Source organism: Tripterygium wilfordii, chromosome 5 (assembly GCF_013401445.1).
Source record: "Tripterygium wilfordii isolate XIE 37 chromosome 5, ASM1340144v1, whole genome shotgun sequence".
Taxonomy (NCBI): Eukaryota; Viridiplantae; Streptophyta; class Magnoliopsida; order Celastrales; family Celastraceae; genus Tripterygium; species Tripterygium wilfordii.
In genome coordinates this window covers 10,712,298-10,723,397 of record NC_052236.1, presented here as the reverse complement: position 1 = coordinate 10,723,397, position 11,100 = coordinate 10,712,298, and the positions used below count along the sequence as shown (strand labels likewise).

General features: G+C 36.7%; 2 protein-coding genes across 2 annotated transcripts; both read right to left on the bottom strand.

Moving 5' to 3' along the window:
• Window positions 1-1,180: 1,180 nt before the first annotated feature.
• LOC119998404 (40S ribosomal protein S28) lies at window positions 1,181-2,609 on the bottom strand. The gene is made up of 2 exons (XM_038845730.1): window positions 2,457-2,609; window positions 1,181-1,579 (listed from the first exon to the last, which is right to left on the bottom strand). The coding sequence occupies exon 2, from the start codon at window positions 1,576-1,578 to the stop codon at window positions 1,381-1,383; it is 198 nt and encodes a 65-aa protein (XP_038701658.1). The 5' UTR covers window position 1,579; window positions 2,457-2,609; the 3' UTR covers window positions 1,181-1,380.
• A 733-nt stretch (window positions 2,610-3,342) lies between these two features.
• Window positions 3,343-7,242, bottom strand: LOC119998317 (IQ domain-containing protein IQM6-like). Its single transcript, XM_038845618.1, has 9 exons — window positions 6,952-7,242; window positions 5,895-6,432; window positions 5,656-5,770; window positions 5,498-5,563; window positions 5,324-5,412; window positions 5,130-5,217; window positions 4,765-5,004; window positions 4,514-4,615; window positions 3,343-4,281 (listed from the first exon to the last, which is right to left on the bottom strand). Exons 2-9 carry the CDS (start codon window positions 6,350-6,352, stop codon window positions 3,568-3,570), a joined length of 1,872 nt encoding a protein of 623 aa, XP_038701546.1. The 5' UTR covers window positions 6,353-6,432; window positions 6,952-7,242; the 3' UTR covers window positions 3,343-3,567.
• Between the last annotated feature and the right edge of the window lie 3,858 nt (window positions 7,243-11,100).

The following is an 11,100-nucleotide window of genomic DNA, read 5'->3' as shown; positions in this document are numbered from 1 at the left end:
AATGCGAAACATGGTCAAATTCTTTTTTAATTTAAACAAAACAACTAGGTAGATAACAAAAAATAAATAAAATAATTACATAAAAATTTCACAATTTTTTTAAATATAAGATAAATATTGACCATTTTATAGTATTTATAATGATAACTATCTCATATGCAAAAAAATGCTAAATACTTTTGGGTGATGGATAGTAAAGTACCGTAAGGAATGATGAAAAGAACTCCATCAGGAAGTGAAGTAGAACATGAAACCGTAAGCTCCCAAGCAGTGAGAGGAGTCATGGGCTATAACCTCATGCATGTTGAAGAATGAGCCGACGACTCATAGGCAGTGACTTGGTTAAGAGAATCCACCGGAACCGTAGTGAAAGCGAGTATTCATAAAGTAATTGTCACTGCTTATGGACCCGAACCTGAGTGATCTATCCATGATGACCAGGATGAAGCTTGGGTGAAACTAAGTGGAGGTCCAAATCGACTGATGTTGAAAAATCAATTGATGAGTTAGGATTAGGGGTGAAATGCCACTCCAACCCAGAGCTAGCTGGTTCTCTCCAAAATGCGTTGAGGCGCAACAATTGAATGGGCATCTAGGAGTAAAAAAAATAATGATAACTATCTCGATATATTTATAAATAAATAAATTTTTAGGATTTATATCATGTTTATTGTTTTAGGTTCTTATCAAGATTTAACTATATAAGAAACTTCTAACAATTTATCAATTAAATACCCAATAAAAGGTTGTGACGGTGGCCTCCTTATCCATACCTCGATCAACGAGCATTTGGGACTTGGGTTTAGAAATTTAGGTTAAACATTTGGGATTTGCAAACCCCAATAAGTCCTTAACAGGAGGACTACATCAAACCATTAATTTGGTTTACAGTCTAGTTTGGTGCTGATGGTTGGTGGTGACTGGGAATAGGAACAAGTCTTGACCTCTTGAACTAGCTGTGATCATCAATAATGGCCTAAGAAAATAATCTTGACATATATTGCAGTGACTGCACAATCACAACCTTACTGGTTATCACAGAGAAGTTACCAAAAAAAAAAAAAATCAACTGGCATATTATAATTTCATTTTCTCAAATGAAGATGTAATCGATCTCTGGAGAACATTTGTAAAACTTTTAATTACCAATTGCACCTCATAAAGTATGCAGCAATCCAAATAAGGCGGCAAATATAGGTATTTCTGAAACACAATATCAAACTGAAACATCCATTACATGCAACCCATTCATAAGAAATAAGTGTCTTACACCTGAAATTGAAACTACTATGGCGTACTCATAAAATCCACAAAACCAGTAACTAACGCGACACACATTTTCAGTGAGGAGCAAAAGTTTCCAACAACATGGGCAACGGATCAACGCAGCCTTCTAGCTTCCCTCTCAGACTCGAGCAGAGTGAGGATATCCCCTTCCCTGACTGGTCCCTTCACATTCCTCATGATAAACCGGTTCTGATCATCCAGAAACTTAACTCTCACCTGGGTAACCTGCCCCCTTGAACCTGTTCGGCCCATAACCTTAACAACTAAAGCATGCTTGATTTGGGAATCCATCCTACGCACAACATAAATACAGCAATGAAAACATAAATAAAAGAGAAGAAAGTAGTTGTAAAAGTCTAAACCGCATTTCAATAAATTTCATTAAAGGAAAGGGTCAATGCAGTTAAGATCAAAACTCAAAAAGATGTAATGCAAAACTCTAAACTTCTATTGATCATAGTCCAAGTTTAAATCTCCTCAAATTGATATCCTTAACCAAACACAAGAGTAGCACACAACAAGTCAACAACAAAAAAAAGTTCTTAAAAAAAAATCACTCAATCCAAAAGCTGAACTAAGATGCCAATAAATTGAAACAACCACCCCTATTGAAAATCGATTTCAAGATCCACTCTAGTTTAACTGATTTTCATGGATTAGTAGTTCTCTAACTAGTTGAAGTTATAAACATCGTCAGCTATATTCCATGACGTTCCATATGCATCAATCCAGTTACAATAACTAGATTAAACTAATATTCATACATAAATGAACAAATAAGCACTCAACTCGATCATTATCAAACTTATGCATCGATTTCAGCACGCTACAGAACATTACAGCAAGAGAAAACTCAATAGACATTCCAACCCCCATGTTTCCTGGTCAAAACCACTTCTAAATAACAAAATAATTTAGGTACAATCCAAAATCCACAACAATCATGGTTTGAACAACAATTAGATTCGATCAAATCCGCCATATCCAGAACATCTATTCTCACAAAAAATTATCATCCTATGATAAAGTATAGCATCTATGAACTTAAACCACAACACATAATTGAAAAGATACGAGGTCAAACAGCGTTTCTGGTTCTCATTCTTCAGAAGAAAAAAAACGTGGATATTTGGAGAGACAACATAGAATAACCCTAGTAGAGGGATTACCTGAGAGAGAGAGACCGGGAGAGAGCGTAATCAGTGCAGAGAGACAGACGGCCGCTTCCTCTTCGCAGGCGTTGTGTAGAAACTAGAAAGCCAAACCCTAGTTTGAGAGTTATATGAGCAGTATATGTCAAATTGACTCTCTTTGTCCAAGTCGTGGGCCTCGTGGCGCTCTGTGTTTGGGTAATTTCGTCTTTCACTTCTTTTCTTGGGCCTGGTACTATCTGGATGGGCTCATCTTGAGATTCGGTTATTTTGGTTTGGTTTGGTTTGGTGTGGTTGGGACTTTTCTCTTCTTCTTTTTTTGCGGGTAACGGGTCACTATAGGTCGGGTAGTTTATCAGGGTCTAACCATTTGGATGATGGTCTAGTTAAGAAATTTTTCATCAATCGATCCGCATGGATTTGGAGGTCCCGAGTTGGAAGAAACTATACAAACATGTTTATGTTGTATGAGCTTATGCCTTGGATCGGAGTTCTACAAATTTTTATGGAACCTCTTCTATGCTGAGTATAATATATTCCCTTTCAATGGGTAGTGGGTTGGGCTGTGCCGCTGTGGAGAGTGGGGACTTAGGCTATTTAATTAGACTTAACACTTAACATATAAAACAACGTCATTTATACTAAATGGGATCGGGTTGAACGAGTGTTAAAAAATCACAACCTTCATCCGACTCATCTTAGGTTCGGATTAGATATATTTAATCCATATCTAACCCTCATGTACACGGGTTGGGGTTGGGGTTGGGGTCGGGTTTACACAGGTTGGGGTTGGAATAAAAATGGGTTTTGCACACCCCTAATAAGGCAGGGGCGGGATGGAGGAGCCGGAGAGAGTATTCTTTTAGAGAAAAAGCTAAAACAAAGAAACAGACTTATCAATATGTGTAACTTCAGAACTTTATTCTTAGAACTTAATTCTTCATTATCAGTCCCCAATAAAATAGATTACTCCACCCTCCCAAAACTGGCACATATAAGCCACTAAATCAAATATAGTTTCCCCATAAGATCTACAAAAAAATAGGAAAGTGGAATGCAACTGAAACTGAAAGAATTCTTCAACATCTTCTCTACCCAAATTCAATCAAATCATGAAATAAGTTTTCTTCTATGACATTTTATCTGCAGCAAGAGGACTTCTGCCTGTAGTTGTTTCTTTAGACAGAGGACTTGGGCTCAAGCGGTTTGTCGTGTGAGGAGATGCATTGGCATGTCTTGATCTTGGAGACAAGTTAGCTTGCTCTAGAACCCGGAATTGAAGCTCTGAGGGGTAATCCCTCATGCAACCGATACGCGGTCCAGCTCCACTGCTCCATTTAGATGATAAGTGTTGAGCCAGCTGATATGAATTCATTGTTTTATGTGAATCTATTCTCTTCATGATCTTTTCTTTTGGTACTGGCTTCTCATCTTCTTCATCTTCACCAAACAAATTCAGTTTAGAAACCATGAAATCCTCCTCGGTCAAAAACGATTCCTCTGCTGTTTCATAACCATCTTCAGAGGAGGACTCTGGAGGCTCTAAAAGAGAACTTGAAGGTTGCCCGCGTAAACTTGGGAGAAATGCTTCTGTCTTGAAAATATCAAACATATCAGCTCTTTTTGGTATGTCGAGTTTTGCTATGTTCGAGCCAAATTCATGACGAGATGACTTTAATGAGGCTGGCTCGCAATTTGCTGCAGAATTTGAATTTTGTTCCCTTGAACCACTGTTCTCTTGTGCCAAACCTTCAACATCTTCAGATAAATCTGCCCGAAGGGGAATGGAGCTTCTACGTTCAATGTTGAATAATGCTTCTTCTTCCTCTTCAGTTGGGCTTTTCTGAATATAACATAAAAGATAAACATGCCAATGCTTCCTCATCCACATCAATGTTAGATAATCATCTGAACACAACATTCGATAAACTATGGCAAAGCAAGTTAAGGTAACAACACGAGGAAAGGTAAAATGAGCTGCTTAAAAACGATGCAAGTGTTAAATCATTTAACTACTGATGTAAAATCCTGACAATCAAGTTTCATGTACGAACAGTAGATTTGACATTTTCTACCTGTACGTTAGTGAGATCAACATTATGCTCCTTAAGGTATGACACGAACTCCTCGAAGTTCTCTTCCGTTGGAAGATAGTGTCCACTGTGAGGCCAAACTGCCTATCAAATTCAAACAACCATATTAAACAACATCTCTCACAATTTCGCCAAAAACAGAGGATACAAATAAAAAAAATGATCCTATTGGAAATAAAAAGTGGAATCTATGAATATGTTATGAAAAGCCGGGTATGGTTTTCCTTTTCTACCTTCAGAATACCATCTTGCACGACTAATCTTCCAGCAGATAAGGTGGCTCCGCCAGCTAAGAAACTCGAATGTTGAAATTTTCCTTTGCACTTCTGACCAACATACAAGGTCTTCGAAGTGCTGAGGACAAAAATCCACTTAGCATCTATGGGACCTCCTGTAGTATCCAGAGGTTTTTCGCTTTGCTTGTACACCAACCTCCCGTTCTCCACTGTAACTTCATAAGCTTGCCTTTCACTCTGAAAGTGACAAATAGATTTCAGCAGAGAAATTTACTAAGTTTTTCGATTTCAGTCACACCACACTGAAATATCTAAAACTATCAACAAAAAAAAGAGGGATTACAGAGCAAGATGAAACTCACTGAACCAAGATACTTTATGCATTGTTGGTGAAGCTTCGATCGAGGACACCTCTCACTATTGACTTCTTTCCCATCTCCAATATCAAGCCTGTGTGTCCAAATTCCACAAAATGTGGTTTTGTGAATAACGCATGTTTTGGTGTGAAGAAAAATACGTTAAAAAGGAATATTTTGTGGTTCTCAAGAAATCTCACCAATAGAAAAAGGGCTGTTTACTTTCACAGTGGAGCCATTTAGCATAGTAAAACTGTAGATTGTGGCCATAGCGATGGCGAGGATCAATCTATCAGAAGAAAGCAACAATATGAGAAAGACGAAAGGAAAAAAAAAATTTAGTGTAAATGTTACACTCTAGTAATGGAACTTACTGCTTCAAGCCAATGTTGTAAAGCTAGCTTCCGAGCCTTTTTGTCCTTCGATAAGCCTTTCCCCACCTACAAAATATGAGAAATCATTGGCGGTTGAGAACTGTATATATATTGAGTAATATGTAAAAGCATTTCCTATTAACTTGTTCATCACTTACTTTGGCTGCTCTTGTCCTTGCTCTTGACCAGCGTGAAAAAGCTGTTTCAGGTCGCTCAATATCAAAAAATGATATAGAACTCCGCTTAAGTTCAGCGAAATCTAACAGCTTCGACCTACAAAAGACATAACCGATTTGTTTTATTTTCCGCGACAAGCAAAATAGAATTGACTGATATCATATCTATCAAGTTTCAAAACTTTCCCAAGTGGGAGTTGCCCAAAGAGATTAAATCATACCATCTCTGCTCGACGAGAACTGCACAATCTGCCAACTTTCTCCTTGTTCGGAAACTTTTGTACACTTTCTGCAACTTCAATGCAGCCTGATATCTGTGGGTCTCAGGCTTTAATGTTGATGAATCCAGTTTGTTCTCGGACAAATGGTCAAATCTTGGCAACTGGTCCCCATTATCACCATTCTTAACGGTTGGTGAACTTAGAAACATATCGTTTTCTGCATCTGCAGTCGGGGTTTTGAAAGAGAACAAAGTCTCCAATTCTCTACCTTTAAAGCTAAGAGAGCCTTCAAATATTATCTTGCCAGAACCGTATGATTTCATAGCCGAGTTTTCCAAATCCTGCCCATTAAATCTGATATCTCCATCATCAAAACTGATTGATCTCACAAGCGCAGCTTCAAATCGACTTTCTAAATCATCCATATCAGCAAGCGGGCACGAAAAGGTTACCCCCATTTGAACTGAAAAAGGGATATATTACTTATATCCCCAATTAGCCAAGATCTCAATCCACAATATCCGTGGGGTCTCAATACCTGCGATATTGAACCAAAAATGAATTCAACGAACACTGGAACACGTTATCTACATCCGGCTTAATATGAAAAGCAACTAAAATGCATATTCATGTATAGAGAAAGATGATAAAATCAAAGATTTTCAAGGCAACCATTTGAAAGGGTGGAAATTTTTCTGCATTGTCCTTAGTTTTCATGCTACTTGTTTCTCAATTCATTAATCTCAAACCCTTTATGGAAAGAACAAAAATGATGCATATCTAGCACTCTTTTTCCTTGTTTTTATCTAACAATGGAGAATCTAAATCTTTTGTGCTCTACTCACAACTGCAAACCCTTATCAGTACTGAAGCAAAAAGATTTTTTAACACAGGAATCTCGAACAATGACAACACAGAGGTTCAGCATTTGCACATTTCATCAATAATTATCTCAACATAGATAAAGGAAAATGAAGAAAAAGAAAAACCCATCAGCATATACATGTAATAGAGAGATTATACGAAATAAAAATTGGAAGGGATATAGGAATTGTACCTCAATCAGAGACCAAGCGGAAAAACAGAGATGGGTTTGGGTTAGGGTTAAGGGAAGGTAGAAGAAAGAAAAAAGAGCAAGGAAAGGCAGAGAGGGAAAGTAGAGGCAATGCAGAGGCAACCAAGAAAAAGAAAAAGAAAATAGGGAAGAGGGAGAAGTTGGTTTTTTTTTTTTGGGAAAAACAATATGGGAGAGAGCGAAGAATGAGGACTCCAGGTTTACTAACAGAGTGGCTTTCAATGGTGGTGCCCTTCTCTCTCTCTCCCTTTCTCTGAAACCATTATATCTCTGAATGTCTCTCACAATTCACAAATTTACGTTGGTTCCTTACTATTCTTGCTGGTATTAATAAATGGAAAAAACAGAGTGTCCAACCACATGGTTTTGAGTCTCCGTCATCATCATCCGAGCCTTTATCTCAAAAATTTAGGGTCGATTACACGAGTCTATGCGAACATCATCGATAATCCTTCTCATGTATTTGTTTTGAGCCTCTTTACTGCGAAAATTCTAACAAAAACTCTATATTATCTCTTTGTGCTTTTTTTTTCTCTTGATCGTCAATTCTATGAGTTGATTTTCATAATCAATGTCAAAGATATCAACAACATCTTTGATTTACTTTATTGACATTATTCTTCTTACTTTTCCTTTCTAACGTCTATATAAAGTCATGTTGTACACAATCAACATATAGTGAAATACAGATCTTTTACTTCTCTAACATATCCTTTCACTTCTCTAACATGGTATCGGAGCCACTCCTGTTGAGGCACTCCAGAGTAGTGTACGTACTACCATTGATACAGCACATATTATTACAGCCTTGGTCCAACACTCCTTAGGTGGGATCTTGGTTTTGGGTCCGTCCCCAGTCGGTTGCGGTCTCCTTTGAGATGTTCTTCTCTTTTCTTGAGTTTTGGTGTCCTCCGTGGCGGTGCTCCTTCCGCCGTTAGTCGTGCTCTTCCAGGGGTACTCCTTTGCTCGGACCCCTAGCTAGACCCGATTGCTTCTTCTGCCTTTTCATCAGTTTGAGCATGGTTCCTCGCAGTTCGTTCCTTTGGCCTCCTGCTGCCGTATGGTGGTGTCCATGTTTCTGGCTGCTTTTCCCTGCTGTTTCTACCATCGCTCTTGGTGCTAAGATCTCGGTCCTCTCTTGGAGTCCTTTTACTGCGTTTTTAAGGCTTCTCTAGAGATGGGTCCCTTCTCGGAGTTTTGCTGCTGTTAATCTTACTATTTGCCCTCTTTGGTCCCATTCCGGATTTCTGCGTGCAGTCTTGGTGTTCCTTTGTCTACTCTCTTGGGTTCCCATGTGGATTTTTTCTTGCTTTTTGGTAGCCTCGATTCTCAGAGCTGGATCCCCATCCTTTTGTGTTTGGGTTTTGGTGCGTGTCGCTGGACTGCTCCTTTTTTGGCTTCTCGGTTTGTTGGTTTCTTTCTATTCAATTCTGTCAAAGATATCAACAAAATATTTGATATCTTTGAAATTTATCTTTGACAATATCCACTCTTGACCAACCTGCTGATCTCTTCACCAAGCCACTCCTGCCAGGTCGTTTCAGAGACTTAGTTTATAAACTCAAGCTTACTTCTACTGCACCAACTTGAGTTTGAGGGGGATGTCAAAGATATCAACAAAATCTTTGATATCTTTGACAAATGAACAAAATCTTTGAATTTGTCAAAGATATCTATAAAATATCAATAATATCTTTGACAAATAAACAAAATCTTTGAATTTGTCAAAGATATGAACAACATATTTGATTTACTTTATTGACATTATTCTTCTTACTTTTCCTTTCTAACGCCTATATAAAGTCATGTTGTACACAATCAACATATAGTGAAATACAGATCTTTTACTTCTGTAACATATCCTTTCACTTCTCTAACAATCAAGTCGACTGTGAGAAATAGGAAAGCTAATTGAAAAAAATGGTGTCATTTCCTGGCAAGTACTATGGTACAGACTAGACTGTGATTTGCCTATTTCTCTAATAAGACTCAAAATTGGCTTTTTCCTTACATTCTTGATTAGTTGTGAGGATCAACTCGGGGATTCAGTTATTTGTACTATATATTCTGGAATTGGGATAAGCTTAAGGTTCATTTGCTTCGCAAAGCTTTCCCAGATAAGAGTTTTATTTTTTTCTAACGTTGAATATTAACTAGTTATGCTACAAAATTAGTAGCTAAATTTGTCTCACATTAACAGGAAATCAATGAGTTACTTCGCAAATAATACTGTTTTATTATATGTATAAATCTCCCTCTTTTTTTAAATGAATAACGACATCATACAAGTTTATTATTTGGACATCTTATATGGGTCTAGACTAGGACACTAAACTCGTGTACATAGAAATTTCACACATGATGACATTATAAGTTGAACCAAAAGCCCAACATGTGAAACTCGAGAACAAAAATATTACTCCTACTGAGAATTAATTTGAAGATACTTTTGTCTCCATACATTTTAACATCTGGGAGATTTACTACCAAGCTAAATGTTACAAATCTCACCATTAGAGCAACTCCAGTGGTAAAAACTATATCAAACACTTCAAAATCATTCTCTCTCTTCTACTCTCTCCTACGTGGCATAACTTAATTGGGTGAGTAGATCCCACAATATACACTATTTATCAACACTTCATACTCATCTTTTTTATTTTCTCTCTCTTACTTTTTATCATCTCTCTCTTCCTTTTCATCATCTCTCTTCCTTTTCATCACCTCTCTCTTCCTTTTTATCATCTCTTTCTTCATTTTCATCATCTCTCTTCACTATTCATCAACTATATACATACTTCATATTTCAAGTGTCATTTTTAACAACAACCTATATTTCAAGTGTCATTATCAAGAAAATGTGTTTCAAGTGTTCATTTTCTTCCATTGTAAAACTCCAGCACTCTAAATTTTCCATAAAATTCACTTTTCAACACTTGAAAATGTGTTATCAAGTGTACATTGAACATGCTCTTACTACTGAAAAACTAAAAGTCAGAAACACCGTCAGTCCGATTCTTTAAACTTTGCGTACATCAAATAGGAGGATCTTTTTCCTAATTTTGTGTCGGAAAGTTGGCAGAGTCGGCTGCCACCGCCATTGCCCCTATGGTACTTGAAAGTATAGCCGTACAGGTCAGTGAGGCTGTGGGTGCATACTCGAATGAATTAACCATAATTTCAGCTTCTCGGACCCGTCAAAGCATCATAACATCGACAGAGTGAGTCGTTAGTGTCAGACAAGAGTCGTTAGTGCCCAGCTGTCGTTTTGTCTGTGTGAGGGTGGGGAACAGCTGTGTACTTTTTTCCTATGTACGGACAATACGCGTCTTGTCCCTAACTATACATTAATATTCAACACCATGCATGCAACGTCAATTATGAGTATTTTTTTTTTCTTTTTTTTCACAAATTAATGGCATATAACGGTATAGAGTTTAAGAAATCACTTGACCGATAGCTTAGGTTGTGTTTGATATCACTTTCAAAAATTTTGAAAACAAAAATAAAAAACAAAAACATAAAACATAAAACATAAAATTGAAACTTGTTTGGTTGAACACTTAAAATTAAAAACAAAAACTGAAAACAAAACCTAAAAGCATAAAACTGAAGAAAAAAAATGTGTTTATGCTTTTATTTTCATAATAATGCAATATATTCACACTACTATATTTTTTATAACTGCAACATTTGCTGTGTTTCACCATTAAAAACATCAACATAAAGAAAAAAAAAGATAAGAAATAAAACAATAACCCAAAGTATATTTGATTATTGTCTTCGTATCTCTATGCAATTTACAATCTTAAAGAAAGTGTAATCTATAATAAATGTAACTAGTTCTATTTCCAAAACTTTTAAAAACCTCTTCTTCTTCTTTTTTCAAAAATTTTGAAAACCTGTTTTTGGTTTTCATAAAAACCAAAATAGAAAATACAAACAAACAATATTTTTTGTTTTTATTTTCTATTTTTTGAAAACTAAAACAAAAAACTAGAAATAAAAGTGATATCAAACAGACCCTTAGTTGATGAATATTTCTAGGGTCAAATCATATGAACTGGTGAAGTCCTGAGTTCGATTACCGCTGAAAACAATATTATTGTGATCATGTGATTATATTTGGCC